General features: G+C 38.0%; 1 protein-coding gene across 1 annotated transcript in view; it reads left to right on the forward strand.

Moving 5' to 3' along the window:
- Vgll1 (vestigial like family member 1) overlaps positions 1-11,044 on the forward strand; it is a 35,963-nt gene extending 24,919 nt beyond the window's left edge. Inside the window, exons 4-6 of the mRNA XM_071606097.1 lie at positions 6,062-6,165; positions 9,871-9,943; positions 10,902-11,044. Of these exons, the coding sequence (XP_071462198.1) occupies positions 6,062-6,165; positions 9,871-9,943; positions 10,902-11,044 (320 nt within the window). The remainder of the gene's footprint in view (positions 1-6,061; positions 6,166-9,870; positions 9,944-10,901) is intronic.
- The last annotated feature ends 11,064 nt before the right edge of the window (positions 11,045-22,108 follow it).

Genomic DNA, 22,108 nt, shown 5'->3' on the forward strand with positions numbered 1-22,108 from the left:
AAAAACTAGAAAAAGAACAACAAGGTAAACCAAAAGGGAGTACAGGGATGGATATTAATAAAGATAAAAACAAAAATCAAGGTTTCCCTTGGGGACAGTGGGTAGTGGCTAAGTGGGGGTGTACGATAATGGTGCTTGTAATGTTCTATATTCTGATTTGGTTGATGTTTACACCTGTGTTTTCTGTTTCTAACAATTAAGCTGTCCACTAAAGATTTGTGCCTTTCCTATATGTATGTTAAACTTCATTAAAACATTTACCAAAGCACTGGGGATTGTAGCTCAGTGGTAGAGTCCTTTCCTAGCATATGCAAGGAAGGCCCTGTGTTCAACCCAGTACTGTGAAGAAGTTTACTCAAAAATAGACAATATAATTTTATTATTTCATTTCCTCCAGTACATTATTCTTTTCCTGATGTTTACCATAGTATCTTTCACAGAATAGGCACTCAACAAATACTGAATCTCCTTTAATGTCATTGTATATCCTACCATTAGATCTGTCATTATTGAAATTTAAGGAAATACATAATAACATTAATATTTTCTCAATATTAATATTTCTCAATATTAATAATGAGTTTTATTAATTATTATAATTAATATCATTATAATATTTATTATTTTATTTATTATTATTTATAATTTTATTTATACTATATAATATTGTATAATATTATATTATGTAAAAATATTATAATTTATATTATTGTTTAAGATGATATTATATTATTAATTATTAATTAAAATAATTATAATTATTAACTCATTACCAATGAGTTAATAATGAGTTTTTTCCTCAAAAGATAAAAGACTAACAGTAATAGTTAAGCTATACCCCTAGCCCTTTCTAAATTCTATTTTGAGACCAGGCTTCACTCAGTTGCTGAGGCTAGCCTCAAATTTGCCATTGTCCTGTCTCATAATCCCGAGTAGCTGGGATTACAGGCATGTGCTACCATGCCTGGCTGAATCCTTGATTTTAATACAAGTGAAATAGATTGCTTGGATCAAGGAAGAGATGTAGATCACATGTATACTTGGAAGGTCTCCTGTCCTGGGAATGTTGACTATCTTACTGGTAACAAAGAGAAAGGGGAACATCTTGCTCACATTCATCTGTAGTAACCAACAATCCTGATTTCCCTTGACTGCCCTGGTTTTAGCAGTTAAGGTCTCATGTCCCAGGAAAACCCATTCCCAGGCAAACTGGAACAGTTGGTCATAACATATTACTTTACATGCATTATTTCATTAGCCTTCACAATAACCTTGTTAGTTAGGAGCTATTATTGTTTTCATTTTCCTAATGAGAGATTGAGGCTAAATTACTTGTGTAACATCACACAGCTAGGAAGTAGTGCAGTCTCAACTCTAGTCCTGGTTGAACTGACTTAAAAGTCAACATTCTTTCCACTCTACTGTAGCTGCAAAGAGCCAAAATAAAGAGGTAATCTCAGTCAATGAAGACTGAATTACTGAAGTCTTCCAATTTGAAAGGATATTCTTCAGCTTTTCCAGAGAATGAATGAGAGAATTCAAGACTAGCTGAGAGAATTGAAATTGAATTAGTTCCTTGACCTGGAGCTGAAAACTGTGATTTAGTGCAGCCCTTCTTGGGAGGTGGTCATTAAAGCCTTCTGCTGTCATTGGATCTGGAATGTCCTCAAAGGCCCATTATGACAAAGGGTTGCCAGCCTGTGCCATTACTGGGAAGTGGTAGAACCTTTAGGAAGTGGGGCATAGTTAAAAGAAGTTAGATCATTGGGAGTATGCCCTTGAAAGGGACATTGAGACCCCTATTCCCGATCCCTTTCCTGGCTGCCATGAAGTAAGCAGCTTTGTTCTACCACATGCTCCATGCCATGATGATCTGTCTTTTTCACAGGCCAAAAAACAATGAAGTCAAATTACCATAGACTGAAATCCCTGAAACTGTGAGCCAAAATGAACCTTTCCCCCTTCTTTTAAATTCTTTATGTCGGGTACTTTGTCACAACAACTGAAGGCTGACTAATCCACCTTTCAATGCTAAAAAGCTTTGTAGATTTCTCTCTAGATAGAGGAGTGAATACCTATGTCCTATTAAATTCATTAGCAAAGGGTTAAATTCCAACAGGACTTGGAGCAGTTCCTCTGAGCAGTTTCTAGATAACTCACCAAGCAGGAAGGCCAATATCTACCCAGAGTAGAATCAGTCACTGTTTAAGCCAATTGTCATTTTTCCCCAAATGACCCATGAAGACCTAGCTGGGAGCACTGTTGTATTTCATTGGAAAATCAGAATCATGACTGTTTCCTGATCTTTAAGGTTCATAAACCCAGGTTTCTATTATAGATGCAAAGATATGAGAAAATGCATGGTTGGAAGTTCCAGGATAAAACATTCAGGAGACACTTGGAAAGATCTGGACAGAGATGGTAAAAGATGAACATGAGAACAAGTAAATGGAAACATAGATGGAAGTAGTGATGCTTCCCCAAACCAATAAAAGAGTATAGGAAACTATATTCAAGCAGGGCCATGATACAACATTCTGGAATGTATAATAAGCACACCATTTGAACATTTCCTCATTATTTACCCAGAAGCACAGCTGAAAATATTTCAGATCTCTAGAAAAACAATTTATCATTTTCTAAGCACTCTGTACCATGACAGGTAGAGAAAATTCCAGTATTAACATGTTTGCTTGCATCATTGACATTGAGTTTGATTTCATCCTCAAAAGGTGAAGGATAGTCAGTCTTCAAAATTCCATTAGCAACTATCTCTGATTGTTGATGACATGAAACTATATCTAGAAGACCCAAAACATTCCACCAGGAGAATTCTAGAGTTGACAAATGAATTCAGCAAAGCAACAGGATACAAGATCAACACTCAAAAATCGGTAGCTTTTCTATACTCCAACAGTGATTCAGTTGAGAAAGAAATCAGGAAAACATCCCTTTCACAATAACCTCAATGAAATAAAATAAAATAAAATGCCTGATAGTTAATCTAACCAAGGAGGCAACAAACAAACAAACAAACAAACAAAAACTCTGCAATTAAAACTATTGAACTTTGAAGAAAAAAAATTGAAGAGGACTTCGCATATTCTTAGATAGGCAGAATTAATAATGTCAAAATGGCCACACTGCTGAAAGCAATATACAGATTCAGTGCAATCCTCATCAAAATAACAATGAAATTCTTCACAGAACTAGAAAAAACTGTTTTTAAGTTAATTTGGAAGAATAAGAGACCCAGATAGCCAAAGCAATTTTTTTTTTAAATTTTTTTTAAGTTGGACCTTTATTTTATTTTCTTATTTATAGGTAGTGCTGAGAATCAAACCCAATGCCTCACATGCGCAAAGCAAGCACTCTACCGTTGAGCTACAACTCCAGCCCACAAAGCAATTCTTAATAATAATAATTCAGGAAACATCACAATACCTTATTTTAAATTATAGTACAGAGGTATAGTAGCAAAACCAGTATGGTATTGTCATCAAAGTAGACACAAAGACCAATAGGTTAGAATAGAAGACACAGAGAAAAATCCACATACTTCCAGCCAAATGATACTTCACAAATGTGCCAAAAATGTATATTGGAGAAAAGACAGCCTTTTAACAAATGGTGCAGGGAAAACTGGATATCTATATGTAGAAGAATGCAATTAGATTCCTCTCTCACCTTGCACAAAAGTCAAACCAAATGGTTCAAAGACTTAGGAGTTAGACCAAAAACCTTGCAACTGCTAGAAGAAAACAGAAGGTCAACACTCCATCATATAGGTTCAGGCACTTACTTCCTCCACAAGACACTTGAAGCTCAAGAAATAAAACCAAGCATCATAAGTGGAACGCCATCCAATTAAAAAGCTTCTGCACAGCAAAGTAAAAGATTAAGAATGAAGAATAAGCTTATAGAATGGGAAAAAAATCTTTGCCAGCTACTCCCTTGATAGTGGATTAGTATCCAGAATGCATAAAGAACTCAAAAAACTCAACACCAAAATAAAAACCAAATGACCCAATCAATAAATGGGCAAAAGAATTAATAGAAATTTCTCAAAAGAAGAAACACCAATGACCAACCCATATATGAAAAAGTTTCAACATCTCTAGCAATCCCCTGATGTAAATCAAAACTACACTGAAATTTCATCTCCCTCCAGTCAGAATGGCAATTATCAAGAACATGAATAATAATAAATGACAGTAAGGATGTGGGCAAAAAAGGTACACTTACACGTTGTTGGTGGAATTGCAAATTAGCATAATCACTCTGGAAATCAGTGTGGAAATTCCTCAAAAAACAAGGGGTAGAAGCACCATATGACCAGTTGTCCTACTCCTTGGTATTCATCTACAAGAACTAAAATCAGGATACTGTAGTAATACAGTCACTTCCATGTTTATAGCAACACAATTCACAATAGCCAATTTATAGAATCAACCCAGATGCCCATCAATAGATGAATGGATCAACAAAATGTGGTGTACATACTCAATGGAATTTTACTTAGTCATAAAGAATGAAATAATGGCATTTGCTGGTAAGTGGATGGAAGTGAAGAAAATTATGCTAGGTGAAATAAGCCAGACTCAGAGTTGAATGTTTTCTCTCCTATGTGGAAGCTACAGCAAAACAAGGGAAAGAAGGCAGCAGAGGAGGGAATCAGATATCATAAAAATATAAGTAAGATCAGTGGAGCAGAAGGAGATTGAGAGAGAGGGAGGAAAGAATGAAGGCAAAGCAGAGGGAATGCAGAATTGATTTAAAATCATGTTATGTATAACATATATATAAATATACCACAGGAAATTTTGCCTTTATGTATATGTAGAAAGTACCAATCAAAAATAAATAAATAAAGGAGTGAAGGGAAGGTCAGTAGAGTAGAGGAGGGAGAATAGGGTGAGGGAGGAGGAAAGGAATGAAATCAAATTCCTTGTATGTGTGATTTTGTCAAAATAAACCCAAGTACTGCGTATAAATATAATGCTCTAATAAAGATTCATATATAGTGGACTGGGGTTGTAGCTCAGTGGTATAGTGCTTGCCTAGGATGTCTGAGGCACTGGGTTCAATTCTCAGCATTGCATATAAATAAAATAAAGGTCCATTGACAACTAAAAAATATTTTTAAAAAGGTCCATATATATGTATAAAAATATTCCATTAGCTAATCCCATAACATATAACCATGCAGGAGGTTCCAGAAATTCAGGAACATTATCCTGTTCATAAATCAACATACTTCATGACACAAAAATAACAAATACTTAATGGATATATTAATCAGGCAGAAAAAACTCAACCAGTAAATTCTTCAGCCTTATTGTTACCTGTTACCTGAAGCTAATGGAGTTTGTAATTCTGAACACATTGAAAAGGATCACTCTCTCCCACTTCCTAAAGGAAAGAGCCAGATTTCACAGGGGCAATACCCATGTATGAAGCATGTCTGTTTTCTTTCTTTTTTTAATGTATTTTTTAGTTGTAGAAGGACACAATACCTTTATTTTATTTATTTATTTTTATGTGGTGCTGAGGATACAACCCAGGGCCCCGCACGTGCTAGGTGAGCGCTCTACCGCTGAACCTCAGCCCCAGCCCTGCATGTCTGTTTTCTATCATTCCTATCATAGTGTCCTAGTTCAGCAAATTTTTGTTCAATAAATAAATAAGTGAAGACAGCATTTATGCCACTAATAAATTGATATTATGCTTAGCTAAGAGAAGAAAATGAACTTTATAGATCCTACTTCTCCACACACCAAAGCTGAATTAGCTCTCCTCTTCTGAGCTCCCATAGTTCCCTGGGCTCTTCCTGTTACCCTGACACCATGTCCCAGAAGCAGTTATAGAATGTTCATCCCAGCTGACCATTTCCTTGTCTGTCTTTCCTACTAGACTACAATCTGAATCCTCTCCTGACTATCACTGCATCTGTAATACCATGTTTATGAATAACTTAATGCATACAATATTAATTTTACTCTATGTTCCAGAAGTACAAGTTTGACTTTAAGGAATAATGGTTTTAACATTATTTCTCTAGTCTCCTTGCTCAACCAACTGTGTGACCACAGGCAAATAACTCAGCTTCTGGAGAGCAAGCCTCCGTTAGAGGAGTGGGACCATGGACAGACCTTCAAGCAGAAGGTAGGGGCATGTCAGGACACTTCCTGACACCAGGGCTCTGAGAGAGACCTAAAGCTGGAGGGGAAGAGTAGATTGCTTCTCAAAACCAAAATTGTGGGCTGGGCACATCCCAGTAGCTCAGGAGGCTAAAGTAGGAGGATCATGAGTTCAAAGCCAACCAAATCAATGGTGAGTCACTAACCAACTCAGTGAGACCCTGTCTCTAAATAAAATACAAAATAGGGCTGGAGATGTGGCTCAGTGGTCGAGTGCCCCTGAGTTCAATCCCTGGTACCAAAAAAAAAAAGAACAAAGTTGCCAGGAGGAGCCTTAATTTTCTTGTGGTTAATGTTGGGACTTGGACAAATGAAGGCTTAATGTGCATCTCCAGTCCCTTTCTGACTTTGGACAATTACCTCATCTCTATGTACCTCATTTCTTTATCAAGACTTATTTAAAAAATCTTATCATTGCCATTAACTCTCCTTAAAGTGAATTCATAACTGTGCGTGTTTAGAATTTTTAAAATGTTTGAGTAAGAAAGGCTACTTTTTGCTGAGCGTTCATCATGGACCAGGCTCCAGGCTAAGTGCTGGAGATGCCTCATCTCATCAAGCCTTTGCAATAACCATTATAATAATATAATAATCAGTGTGCTGTTTTACAGATAAGTAAATGAAAGGTTGGAGTGGTTTGGTAATTGGTCCAGCCCATACAGCCAGTTAGTTGTCGAGCCGAGATTCAAGACTGATTTTGTCTGACTCCAAAGCCCATACTCTCAACCCCTATACTTGATTGCTGTGGAGTAATTAAGGGGTATTAAGGTAGAAACCTGTAACAGTCAAAGAATAATATAAATAAATAGAAAAGCTTTTGCCTTCCCTTAAAAGGCCATTAGTTCCAACCGCACTTTGGTGTTTAATGGAAAAAATAATAAAGTTGGCCCATCAGTTAGTAGAAGTAAACAGGCCACTTGACCAGTATGCTAGGCCCTTGTTCCCACTGGTAGCTAAAATAATTGCCATCCATTCAACTCATTTAATGACTCCTGGCCCAGAGATATGGAGTTTTCATTTGGCTCTTTACCAAGCTGTAGAACATCAAAATAATATGTAGCTGGACAGTTCTTTATGGAACCTTTGCAATCACTGTTGGGGAAAAAAAAAAGCAGAAGTCACTAGCTTTTACCAGGAATTCTTTCAACATTCAATAAGCCCCTTTGTCAGTTGCATTTAACTCCTTATACAGGAAGTAGTAACCACCCTTTATACTGTCCTTCCCAGGACAGTTTCAGATCTCATGGATGCTGTAGGTTAGTTAACACTGGGAATGATCTTAGTGACTCAAATAGCTCCTGTTGCCCTAGTTTTGGTCTGAAATTTGCAAATTGCTTAAGTGTTGAGGAAGCACATTTTAGTCAAACCATGCTCAATTTCCATCCCTTTATAGATAGACCACTTGCTGTGCAAGGTTCAGAGAAGAAAGGAGATGTGGCCCCATCCCAGGGGCTTGTTTACAGGCAGGTTTATGCTTGGGGTCTCTGCTGCTCTCTGCTGGTCGCAGGCCATTGCTGTAGTTGCCAAGAAAGTGGCTCATTCAAAGTGCTGTGGCTGGGCTTGTCCTACTACTGTGGCTTTCATTATCACTACCACTACATAGTACTATTTATTGAGTGCTCTTTTAGTGTCAAGTTCTGAGCTAGGTGCTGTGAAGACAGAGATGACAAGACCTGGTCCTTATCCTTGGAAAGCTCAGTCTAATGTGGAAGATAAATTGTCAAAGAATTGCTATAAAGTATTGAAAGAGAAAATGGAAAAGCATCCATGTACTGTCTCAATCAACAGTACATTTGTCCCTTGGTATCCACAGGGGATTGATTCCAGAACCCTCTCTGAATACGAAAATCTGAGGATGCTTAAGACCCTTATATAAAAAGATGGAACATTTGCATAGAACCAATGTACATCCTCTGTATACTTTACTCATCTCTAGATTACTTATAATACCCAATATGATGTGTGCTATGTAAATAGTTGTTATACTATATTGTATATGGAATAATTATTGGAAAAAAGTCTGTATGTATTCAGCATGTTTGCAATTTTTCCCAAGTATTTTTCATCTAGAGTTGGTTGAATTTGAGGGTACAGAACCCAGTGATATGGAGGTGCAACTGTACTGAGTTCCTACTCCATGTCAACTGCCAAGTGAGATTCTGGGAAAACAAGTACAGAACTTTATCATTTTAACTGTTCACTTGGTACACATCTCATTTGATCATCACAAAAAACCTGTGAGGTTTGTGGGGCAGATTAATATTAATAGCTTCATGTCATAGATTAGGAAACTGAGACCCAGGAAAGGATGCATAAGTTGCCAAATGGAACACAGCTAGTTTCTAGATTACAGAGGCATGGACTTGGTGTGACTTAACAGTTCTCTCCCTCTATGTCATACTACATTGCTTTGTCTGCTTATTGAGAGGTCAGTAGGATAACAGTTAAGATCAAGTGCTCCTAGAGTCAAGATGCCTGGGTCCAAACCCAAGCCCTGCCACTGTCTAGCATCAGGCAAATTACTTAACTTTCCTGTGACTCATTTCCCTGATCTTTAAATGGGAAGAATTAACAGTACTTAACTTGTAAGTTTATTTTGAGGAGTAAAAGTCTATACCAGTCATAACATCAATACAATAAATAAATGTCAGCTTTAACGTCACTGTCAACCCATGAGGCAGAACAACTATGGGCAAGTGTGAAGAGGAAGTGTGCTGTAAATTTAAGGAAGGCACTGAGTGCCGCAGAAGTCCCATCTGATTGGTTACTCTTCCTTGGTGAACAGGAAAAACCCTTTGGCTTTCTATGTAGAGTCCATTCATTTTTCAGTCCTCCAGGGACAGAACCCCTTCTTCTTGTCTCCTAGAGTACAGAAGTAATGGGGCTACAGAGAGTGAAGGAAGTCATTCTGCCCTGGAGAGCTGATCTTTGCCTCAGAAGGGACAAAAGGCAGAAGGAAACTGTCAGAGGGTCCAGACTTTGAGTCTGTCATAGAGGATTTATCATTGAACAAAATTCATCTTACCAATATCTTCAAAACAGGGTCAGTGTGGGCTTGTAGGCAGAGATTTAATTATATAATAGTATTTATTTATTTTTAAAGAGAGAGAGAGAATTTTTAATATTTATTTTTTAGTTTTCGGCGGACACAACATCTTTGTTTGTATGTGGTGCTGAGGATCGAACCCGGGCCGCACGCAGCCAGGCGAGTGTGCTACCGCTTGAGCCACATCCCCAGCCCCTATAATAGTATTTAAATCGGACCTTCTCTACAGCAGGATGAATGAGACATTGTGCTCCATTTGTGTACAATGTGTCAAAATGCATTCTACTGTCATGTATACATGTTTAGAACAAATTAAAATTTAAAAAATAAATTGGATCTTCTCTCTGTCACAGCTTTCTGGGATCCTGTAAAAATCTCCTTCTCCTCCTTTGCTGCTTCTCCTTAAATATTCCTGATATGTTCTCTTTTAACTCCTTTGTGAGCTCTTCTTTCTTTATCACCCCTTAAATATTAGTGTTCCCTAGGGATCTTTCTTTGGCCTACTATCCTCACACACTATACCCTTCTCCCAAGTGATCACATCCTTTCCATTAACATTAATGGCCATCTATCTCTACATTGATGGCTCCAAAATCTATGTCTGTTCTCAAGATCTCTCTTTAGACTCCAGACTCATCATCCACCTGTCTACTGGCCACCAGTTCCCAGAGGCCCCTCAATCATCAGTCCCTGCCAAGTATGTTTCTACTCCTGCATTTTCTGAATCGTTTAATGACAACATCATTAACCCAGCCAAGCAAGATAAGAACTTGGAAATAAATTCCATGTTTTATTGAGACATAATTCACATACCATAATAGTTACCCTTTTACCATGTACAATTTAGTGCTTTTTAGTAAATTCACTTAGTTTCCCAAGAGGCCCCCAAACTCAGGTTTAGAACACTTTTTCACTTACAAAAATATTCATCTTATCATTTAGCAATCTTTCTCTATCCCTCCACCAGTCCCTAGAAACAACTAATGTGCATTCTGTCTGTCTGGTAGGATTTACTTATTCTGGATATTTCAATATAAATATAATCACACTTTATGGAATGATTTGTGACTGGATTCTTTCACTTAGTATTAATATTTACAAGTTCATCCATGTTATAGTATGCAAACCCTTTCTTACTCCTCCTCCTCTTCTTCTTTTTCATTTTTCCTCCTCTTCCTCCTCCTCCTCTTCCTCCTCCTCCTCATCTTCTTGCTTTTGTCCTTGAAATTAAACCTAGGGATGCTTTGCCACTGAGCCACATCCCTAACCCTTTTTATTTTTTATTTTGATACAAGGTCTCACTAAGCTATCAAGGCTGCTTTTGTATTTGTGATCCTCTTGCCTCAATCTCCCATGTCCCTGGAATTAGAAGCATGCACCACCATACCCTCCTTCTTCATTTCTTTATGGCTGGAAAATTCCATTATATAAACATACCACATTCTGTTTATCCATTTATCATTTGACAGGCATTTGGGTTATTTCTAGTTTTTGGCTATTATGAATAATGCTGCTGTGAATATCTACAGTCAAGTTTTTGTGTGGTCATATGTTTTCAATTCCCTTGAGTGTACACTTAGGATTGAAGTTGCTGGGTTACTTGGTAAATCCGTTTAAACTTGTGAGGAACCATTAAACTGTTCTTTTTTTCAAAGGCATAGATAGTTTATTTGGGAAAGTAGATACATATCCAAGGAAGAATGAGGGTAATATTAAGAAAGAGGCCTATAAGAGTAAAGCAAGTAATGCACGTTCAAGGGAGAATGCAGACATTTTCAAGATGAGAGATGACTGCTAAACTATTTTCCAAAGTTAATGCACCATTTTATAACTTCACAGCAATGTATGAAGGTTTAATTTTCTTTGAGAGTCATTCTTAATTCCATCTTTCCCTCAGTACACAGTTAATCAATGACCCAAGTCTTGCCAATTTAACATACTAAACACCTCTGAAAACCATTCCTTGTTCTCTAGTCCTATCACTGCTGCTATTGGACAGTTCTACATCATTTCTCACCTAAACTATTGCAATAGCCTCCAAACTTATTCTTGCCTCTGTCTGTTCCTCTGTTATCAGAGTGAGCTTTCTAAAACAGGCACTTGAAAATATCATTGGTCTGCAGTGACTCTCAACCTTGGCTGTCTAGAATAAACACTTGGACAGATTTCAAATATCCTGATGCCCAGTCTGTACCCCAAGCCAGTTAAATCAGAATCTCTGGAGGTGGTGTCCAGGCATCAGTATTCTGAAAGTGCTCTAGGTGATTCCAATGTGTAGCCAAAACCAGAGACACTGCTTTAATTGCTCTAAAGTGTCATAAAATAAAGTTAAAACTCCCTATCATGGTCCATGGGTCCTTCATCATCTGAACACTGCTTACTTCTTCATGTACATCTCATACCCGACCCTGCCTCATATTTACCCCCTAGCCACACTAATTTATTCATTATCTCCAACAGAAATCTATTTTTCCTTCCCTGTCTCCTCTGTCTTGGATTTCTTTCCCAGCTCTACTTTACTTAGGGTGATCCTTGAGAAACTCTTCCCTTATCGTTTCTTTTTTGGCCTGTGTACTCCTTCAGCCCTGTTGGAATTGTCTTCCCCAGAAGACTGAGACACTCTTCCCAACTTAGCTGGTTTCTTCATTTCTCACCACCATCTGAAATTTTATCATGCATTGTATGAAGTGCTACTGCATGAATGAAAGGCCCCAGAAGAGTTGCAACACAGCATTTTGTTAGGTGCTATCTTAACAAACAGTGAGACCCTGAAGGCAACTGGGCCAGAGTAGACAAGGACTTCAAATGTGCAGAAATGGCCTGGTCACACCATTACACAGATTCCCCCAGACAGGAAAATCTTAAGGTGCCACCAGACTTTGAGCTCAACCAAAGAAGATGACCCTTGACTACAGCACACTAAGCATGAAATAAAGTAGGACCTAATATGAAGCACAGAACATAGCAGATCCTTCTCCTAAAACTGCAAAAGGGAGGTACCACTTGAAGTTGAATAAAGGATTCTAGTGTGGGGCAGATTGAAAAATTCTCCCTCCTTGAGCCCATGCCAGTGTTCCATCTCATCAGTGGGGCTTCCATATGTATATCTCTCTGACTTATCTTAACCTTGAATCTCAGAGAAGTCTTGCTCTGATCAGTCTAAACCTGCCTACGTGACTCTCATATCTTAACTTCATCTTGATCACCTGGTAGCAACTTATAAGCCAGCCACACCAAGTGGAAAGCCCATGCATGAGCTCTCAGAAGCCCATATCTCTAAGAAGGTCTTCACTTAGAATGTCTATATCAAGGCCCAGACTTGAATCCTTGATTAGGTGTTCTCTCTATATTTATCTCAATGCTAAAATGACGTAGTAACATTGCCAAAGACTGAATGCTTGTCTGCCAAAAAATTCATATGATGAAACCTAATCTTCAAGATGGTATATTAGGATGTGAGATTTTTGGAAGGTTATTATGTCATAAGAGTGCAGCCCTCATGAATGGAATTAGTGCCCTAGTAAAAGAGTTCCCAGAGAGCTCAATTGTGCCTTCTGCCAGGGGAAGACCCTTGAGAAAGTAGCTGTCTATGAACTAGGAAGTAGCACCTCATCAGACAATGAATCTGCTGACACTTTGATTTTGGGCTTCACAGCATCCAGAACTGTGAGAAATAAATGTATTTTGTTTATAAGCCTCCTACTCTATGATATTGTTACAGTAGTCTTATTAAATTAAGAAAAATACTAGTACTAATACTTAGTGTATTATTGCATGTTAGCTATAAGAGAAAGAACTGTTTGAAGAAACACAAGGCTATATAGACATGAGGGTCCTTTATCATTTCTGGTATGCTTTATTGCTTTTTAATTCATGGTTCTTAACCTTGGCTGCGCATTGGAATTACCTAGGGAATTTTTTAAAAATACCAACAACTATAAGTAAATCAATCAATGAAGTTACTTAATTAAATTTAATAAATAAACTGCTTATTCCTGAGCTCACTTCCAGACATTATGATTTAATTTGTTTGGAGAACTTCTCTGGCATCAAGGTTTTTAAAAGTGCACCAGCTGATTATAATATATTGGAAGGATTGAGACCACTGCCTTAGGTCTCCTTTCTAAGCCCCGAACACACTTCCCTGACTTGGTTCTAGAAACTTCACAATGGTGATGTTATGACTTGGTCTTAGAGTGGTTTTAGTGCTCTCCCTCACTCCTTCTTTTGCCCAGGATCTTAGAGACTACTCTAAGGACAATATTTGAGAACAACAGCTAGCCCTCTCCCTGTGTTTTCTTCCCTTCTGGCTTTGAGAGTTTATATTCATTATGCCACCTTCATCAGCAAAAAAGCCTAGAACTCTTTTTGTGCAGGCTGGCCTTTTAAAATCGTCCCTGTTGGCTCTTATTTTTGGCTTGCTCTTTCTGTGTTCAAACTGAAAGCCCAAAGTGAGAGAAACCCACACTACAGAGTGACTCGCTGGGGTTTGGTGCAAAATCTTACAACGCCCACTTTCCAATCAAGGGTGACTAAATTATGAAGTAGCATCGCCCCCACCCCCTGCTTTTTAGTTCCTCACAATGCCTGCTATCACCTATTTTATAATTAGTATTGATTAGCTTGAAAAAGAGCTTCCTTCCTGAATTAGGTCTCACAACTATATTTTCCAAATTGTGACCTTAAATTGCAGATCAGATTAGGTTTTTTGTTTGTTTGCTTGCTCCCACCCCCACCACCATTCACCAAGTCTTTGAAACACGTTTTCAATGAAGCATCTTGAAAGTAGACTTAGGATGTTTCTGCAAACAAATAGAATAGCACCTAAGCTTGTGTTTCTACCAATGGTCTTTTGTGGGAAAAGATCAAGGTGAACAGCCATGGGGGACCAAAGTTCAAGTTTCACTTACAGAAAACTGGATACACTTCTTCAGGTGAAATTGACAGCTTGTATTCCAGGGTCAGGGATTACCAAATCAGGAGGTCTCTTGTTTTCAATAAGAGGTTTTTAGGGTACACAGTATGGATAGTTTTGAAACATTTTCCCACCAGTATATTACTGGCCAAGACAGATACCACTGCAAGCCCTCTCTCTGAGAAGGTTCCCCTCACGAAGTGTCCCACTTCCTTTTCAAAATTTGCTTGTTTTGCTCATCAGCAAGAAAATGAAAATGTCTTTTTCACTCTCCATAATCATCTTCCCTACTCAGCAATTTACGGTATCTTTGTCACTTTGATTTATCAAATGATTTGAAATGTCAACTCATTGAAGATTTGTAGGGGACTTGTGGATAGTATCACCCATTACCCTGAAAAGCCAATGGATTTCAATTCTCTGAATGGATGTCAGAGAAGGACAAAGCTGAGCCTGTGGAATCACCTCCTGCCATTCTTCTCAATGGAGTGTTTCAAGGTAACTTGGGCACACTCATTGAGAAAGCCACATCTCCTGCCAGTTTGAATGGCATCATCTATGCAAGAAGTAAAATAGTCACTGAGGGAAGACCTTTCCCCCAACTGTGATTTCTTAGAGAACCCTGAAATTTTCCCCAATGCTTTATGAAGCAGAACCTTTCGATCCCAACCACAGTCTTGTCTTATTGGATTGGCAAGAACCCCAGCAAACTGACAAATGATGTTGAGTACTTTATGTGAGGCCTTATTAATTATTCTACGAGGATAACCTCACATGATCTGGACACAGAAGTAGGAAGCACTTATTGCATTTATCAGCTGTTATGAGTACTAGAATTCTCTTCCAGGAGTCCCTCCTATAGCTGAAAGGTAGGCTCACTATGGTTGGGATTTGGCCTCAAACATAGTGTGACTGTGGTTCTATCCTCTTGGTGGCTAACCTGGTGCTCCAGGGCAATCAAAATCATTACAAGAAACCTTCGGAAAATATTCAAACACTCCTATTGGGCTGGAATCTAGTTAGCTCTAATGGATCTTGGCATAATTGGGTATGTAAGGCTTGGATAGACAAGAATTCTCTTTTGCTGCATGGAATTTGTTGTGAATTTGGCATTAAGAACCTTACTATGTTGCTTGCTTCTTCAGGAGAAAAGCTGGCTCTAGTCTCTAAAGGGGAGGATGGCACATAGCAGAGCCTCATTCAGTTTCTCAGTGGGGAGTGGCACATTAGCTTAACATGGAGGAAGCTAGAAGTGAAGTGCAATATATAGTGGAGATCTGACCTTGTTCTTAGCTGAGGTTTGTGTGACTTCCTGTAGAGTATCTACCAAGTGGCCTTTGTGGTTAAAAACACACTGGATTCTCAAGTCTTTTAAAACTGAGAACAAAACGATGGATATGCCTGGCTGCTTCCAATGAACATTAGCAAGTGCCTCCTCTGTGAGATGCTGGAGGTGCAGAGAGGAGCGAGAAAGGCTATCTCAGTTCTCAAGTTCACAGTCTACTGAGGGAGAGTAGTGTGATAGAGTCAGGGCCTACAGGCTGATGAAAGTTGGTAGATGATTAGAAATCTTACAAACCAGTTGTTAAACACATAGTTTTTTTTAAAAAAATAAGTTATACCATCAGTCTTCTGTATCTCTGGGTTCCACAAACTGTGCATTTAACCAATTGTGAATCAAAAATACTTTTTTTAAAAATTGCATTTTTGGGCGGGGGGTACTGGGGATTGAATTCAGGGGTACTTGACCACTGAGCCACATCCACAGCAATATTTTGTGTTTTATTTAGAGACAGGGTCTCACTGAGTTGCTTAGCACCTCACTGATGCTGAGGCTGGCTTTGATCTCACAATCTTCCTGCCTCAGTCTCCTGAGCAGCTGGGATTACAGGCATGCACCACCATGTTTGGAAAAAAAAAAAAAAGCACCTTTACTGAACATATACAGATTTTTTTCTTGTAATTAGTCCCCAAGCAATGCAAAAAACCCAACTATTCACATATAATTTACATTGTATTAGCTATGATAAGTAACCTAGGGACTGGGGGCATAGCTCAGTAGTAGAGCACTTGTGTAGTATATGCAAGACCCTGTATTCAATCACCAGCACTGTAAAAAAATAATAATCTAGAGATGATTTACAGTATATAGGAGGGTATGCATACGTTATATGCAAATACTATATCATTTTATATAAGGGACTTGAGCATCTTCAACTTTTGTTATCTGAGGGGAGACCTAGAACCAATTTGTTCTGGATTTTGAGGGACAACTAAATAAACTGGCAGATAAATAAAATATATTTAAAACAGAGTTCACAAATACTCAAAATTTCTCAATGCCTAATTATTTTGCTGCCTTTAATGACTATCTGTGCTTTTGAGGTTATCTGCATTTATTGAACCAATATGATGGAAATTCTATACAATATAATAATGTGCTGCTGCTTGGCCACTTCTCTTCAACTCAATGTTGTGTGACCTCATGTCATTATATTGAAATTAGCTATGGTGAGGTCATGGAAATTGGCAATCAGTACGAACTAGGAAGCTATTTTTCCTTTCATAAAACCAGTTATTAAACATTTACCAGCACACCACTAGAGATAGACTACCAAATAGATGATTACAGTAAATGCAGTGGACCACATAGCTATGGGATTTTAGTTTAGGGTGAAGCACTGTGGGAAAGCATTGAGAAAGGCTTCACATAAGGGGAAGTGATTGAGCAAAATTCTGACAGGTAATTAGGAGTTAAGGCCCAGAAGCAGCATAGGGCAGAATTGATTGAATATAGAAGATGTAGTCTTTTCTCTCAGGGACTCTCAGTCTAGTGGGAAATAGGTAGAAGAATGTGCAAGGACCAATAGCTTAAGTGGTCTTCTAAGGCTGTGACAGAAACACAGAAGAGAATACTGTGCTGATGTATTAGAAGAGAATGTGGGAGTAGGGGATGTGGCATCTCATGCTAAGATCAAAAGAGGACTAGGATTGAGGAGGCTGAGGCAGGAGGATCACAAGTTCAAAGCCAGCCTCAGCAACTTAGCAAGGCACTAAGCAACTCAGTGAGACCCTGTCTCTAAATTAAATACAAAAAAAATGGCTGGGGATGTGATTCAGTGGTTAAGCACGCCTGGGTTCAATCCCTGGTACCAAAAAAAAAAAAAAAAAAAAGAAAAAAGAAAGAAAGAAAGACCTAGAAGTAGCGTCTCTTGAAAATAGAGATAGAAAAGTAATGTCTTCTTATATATTAAAATACATTGCCAACATATTAAGCATTAGAGTAATCAGTGCTTTTGAAAGGAATTTTCAAGAAGTGCCTCACTCTATTTGAGAACTTATATAGTCCTTGAAATCTTGCCTTGTGAGTAGGTGAGGGGCTTAGTTTTTGTTGAAGCCTCCCACTAAGTATGGGGATTTGCTTTCCAACAGTGCTGATGAGGGCTTCCAAGGTCTGCCTGAATACTGTAGGTGTGGGGACTGGGGGAGAAGAAAAATGGAGTGCATTTGTTTAATTATGAACTAAATGAAAGAAAGAGTTCATTTGGAGGGGGGACTACTGAATCCTATATTCAAAAGTCTAGGGGTCAGAATGCCAATTATCAAGAATACAAGTAACAATAAATTTTGGTGAGGATGTGGGGGGAAAGGTACACTCTTACATTGCTGGTGGGATTGTAAATTGGTGTAACCACTCTAGAAAATAGTATGAGATTCCTCAGAAAACTTGGAATGGAACCACCATTTGACCCAGTTATCCCACTCCTTAGTATATACCCAAAGGACTTAATATCAGCATACTACAGTGATGCAGCCACATCAATGTTCAGCAGCTCAATTCACAATAGTCAAGCTATGGAACCAACCGAGGTGCCCTTCAACAGATGAATAGATAGAGAAAATGTGATATATATATATATATATATATATATATATATATATATATATATATATATATACATACACAATGGAATATTACTCAGCATTAAAAGAGAAAAAATTATGGCATTTGCTGGTAAATGGATGGAACTGGAGACTATCATGCTAAGTGAAATAAGCCCATCCCCCCAAAACCAAAGGCTGAATGTTCTCCCTGATATGTGGATGAATACACAATAAGTGAGGGGGGGCAGGAAGAAATTCACTGGATTAGACAGAGAGGAATGAAGGGAAGGGAGGGGGATGGGAATAGGAAAGACAGCAGACTGAATTGGACATAACTGTCCTATGTTCATATATGAATACATGACCAGTGTAATTCCACTCATGTACAACCATAAGAATAGGAAGTTATTCTCCATGTATGTATGCTATGTCAAAATACATTCTAATGTTATGTATATCTAAAAAAGAACAAATAAAAAAGTCTAGGGGTGTTTGCTAAATGTTTGGGCTTAGTGGACAAGCCATAAACCACATCATTAAGAGAATAATAAATGCTCGATAAATACCACAGCCTAATATTTCCTAGAAAAACTTATGGTGGAATAAGGATGGATTACTTTTTGGCATAAGTGTGAGGAACTGGGAACTTGAACTGCTGACAGGTCCCTATGTACAGAGAATCTAAGAAATGATGCGGTCTCACTTTTGTAATAACTCTTGGGGAAAATACCTACTTTCTCTTTGCATTCATTGCCTTTAAAAATACCCTAAAGGTCAGATTAGCAACCTAAAAATGAAACTAGAATGAACGCTAAGAAGAGGGTGCAGATCTAGTCATCCAAGCAGTCAAGGTTGAAATGTGGACCCAGAAATAATCTGTTTGCAGGTAAACTCTTGGGGAGAAACTTGGACTGAACTTTTCAGAGACTTTGAATTTTCAGTTATTCCTTTGCCTTCTACTGAAGTTTCATGTTTACAAATAACAGAAACCCATCCAGTAAGTTCAGATAAAGGATGGGTGGGGAAATTGAAGTTCTGAGCTAGGAGTCCCTGGTAAGCAGCAACTAAAGTGGACATAGTCCTGTTCTCATAGGATGTACCATCTAACAGAAAAAAATATGAACACAAAAATATTAATTACACACTTTGGGGAGGGTGTAATCAGGGATTGAACTCAGGGGCATTTGACCACTGAACCACATCCCGAGCACTATTTTGTATTTTATTTAGAGACAGGATCTCACTCGCAATCCTCCTGTCTCAGCCTCCCAAACCACTGAGATTACACGGTGTTTGTCACCATGTCTAGCTATTAATTACACAACTTGTAATTTAATTTTAAGTGTAATGTGCACTTTGAAGGCAAGGGGTGAGCAGCAGGGAGATGAAAGTGGGCTTTTCCCTAATGGGACTGGAAGAAAGGTCAGAGAAGACTTCCCTGGAGAAGTATATTTGGAAAAACTCAGGAGGATGCCTTTAGCTGGGTTGAAGGAGACATTATTTGATACGTTCCTTTCTTCCTAATTTCCTTATCAGGCAATGCAGCACAAAATCTGCACAAAAACTGAGAAAAAATGTAGAAAATTAGCCCTCCAAAACTATTTTATACTTGCAGGTTCCTTGGACCCGTATGCTCAGTTTTTTCCCTGAACAGATGTTCCCAGCTTCCATGTTCCCAGGGGTTTATTTCTTGGCTACTCCTGACAAAATTGTTATTTAGCATGACTTTTAAAAGATGCATAACATCTGGACACATGTACTCAGAAGACACCCTGGAAAGTCACTTTCATTGGTAAACGTGTGACCTTAGTCACGAGTAGGATAAGATTAAAATATTGTGGGAGTGCTGATTATATAAGCATGTAAACAAGACATTATTGAGTTATAATGCTCTATCTTCAAGACCAATTATTTTCCCACTGCTATAGAAGTGATTACCCTGTTGGCTCATGTTTTCTACTTTACACAGAAGATTTCATGTGCTTTTTTGGCATTTTTATTAGTGCATTATAGTCATACATAATATTGGGGCTTGTTTTGACATAATCATATATTCATGAAATGTAATTATGCTTGTGTTTCCACAGCTACTTCCCATATGAGAGTTAGGGAAAGGCATCTGCATTGACCTTTGCCTACCCACAGCCTCACTGTGCCTCTGACAAGGAGAAATCACCTGAAGGTGACTTGATACATCAAAAGATACAGCTGCTGGACAGGATCCTGCCTTACCTTTCTTAAAACCATCTCTCCTTTGTACCCAGGGTAGCTACTGGATACAGGAAGGGGCCTCTTCTGTTCTCACACCCACTTCTCTCCTTTGGTCTTATGGTTGCACCAGTGTAGACAGAGTTTTCTGGCCTAAGAAAGCAAACTGACCTAAGATTTGTGCAAACTCTGCAGTTTCCATTTTGCGAATCTTCTTCCATTGTAGTTGCATAAAAGCCCTTCCCCTTGAAATTTCACTTTGAACGCTACCTTTGACTGAACCCATATCTCAGCATGAAACTCAGTCAAAACCACAGTGTAGACCCCACATAAGTAAAGGTTTATTTGAAACCTGGAGATTTTCTCAAAATCTTTTAAGATGGTACAGATAGAAAGGACAAAACTCATTCACAATTTTAATAAGGAGTGAAGTCTAAAACCATAGGTTCTAGACATTGGCTGCCTGCCACTAAAGGTAGGTGTTAGTAATAATAACTACCATTAACAGTAAGTCAGGAGGTGACCTGCCAAGCATTTTTTATCTCATATTTCATTCCAACAACCCTCTGGGGTAGGCATGATATGACCCCCACTTTATAGATGAGCAAATGAGACTACTCAAATTCTGCCAATTATATGCCAGTGTGTGTGTGTGTGTGTGTGTGTGTGTGTGTGTGTGTGTGTTGTGTCTTTCCAATTTTATTGCGTGATGAAGATATGTATAATCATCACCACCACAATCAAGATACTTAATTGTACCATCACCATGAAACTCTCTTGTGTTACCTTTGGAAAACCATACCAAGCCACTCTTTCTTATCCCTGAGAAAAAATATTTGCCCTTCATCATTATAGTTTTGCCATTTTGAGAATGCTATATAACTGGACCCATACAGTCTGTATAATTTTAAGACAGTTTCCCCCTCCCTCACCATAATTCCCTTGACATTCATCCAAGTTGTTGCGTAGATTGGCAGTCCATTCCTTTGTTTTGTTGAGTAAGATTCTATGGTACACATGTGCCATGGTTTGTTTAACCATTTCCCCATTGAAGGGCACTTGGATATTTTCTAGTTTGGGGTTGTTACAAATAAAACTGTTTTGAACATTTCTGTACAGGTTCCTGAATACAAATTTATGAACATAAAGTTGTTTATAGTGTTCCTTTTTTATCCTTTTATTGGTTGCAGGATCTGCTATCATATCCTTATTTTGTTCTTCATATTAGTGATTTGTATTCTCTCTTTTTCTCTTTGTCAAACTTCCTAATGATTTATAAATTTTATTGAGCTATTTCACAGAACCAGCTTTTTATTCTATTCTTTTTTCCCTGTTGATTCCATGTTTTCAGTGTCATTGATTTCTGTCTTCATCTTTATTATTTCCTTCCTTCTGCTTTCTTTGGATTTATTGTGTTCTTTTTCGTGGTACAAATGTGTGAGCTTATTGATTTGAGATTTTCCCCATTTTCTAATGTAAGTATTCACTGTTATAAATTTCTCTCTAAGCACTGTTTAAGTATCTCCACATATATTTCAATATGATGAATTCTCATTTTCGTTCAGTCCTATGTATTTTTAAATTTCCTTTGAGACTGTCTCTTTGTCTTATAGATAATTAAGTGTGTATTCAGTTTCCAAGTGTTTGGACACTCCCCTTTTATCTTTCTGCTATTGATTTCTAATTTGATTCCATCTTGGCTAAATAACACAATTTGTATGACTTACATTTTGTAAAAAATTTGTTATAGTTTATTTTAGGATCTAGGACATAGTTATATTAATGAATGAGCACTTGAAAAAACTGAGTATTCCATTGTGTTTGGGTGAAACATTCTATGTAAGCCTATTAAAT

Source organism: Marmota flaviventris, chromosome X (genome assembly GCF_047511675.1).
Source record: "Marmota flaviventris isolate mMarFla1 chromosome X, mMarFla1.hap1, whole genome shotgun sequence".
Classification (NCBI taxonomy): Eukaryota; Metazoa; Chordata; class Mammalia; order Rodentia; family Sciuridae; genus Marmota; species Marmota flaviventris.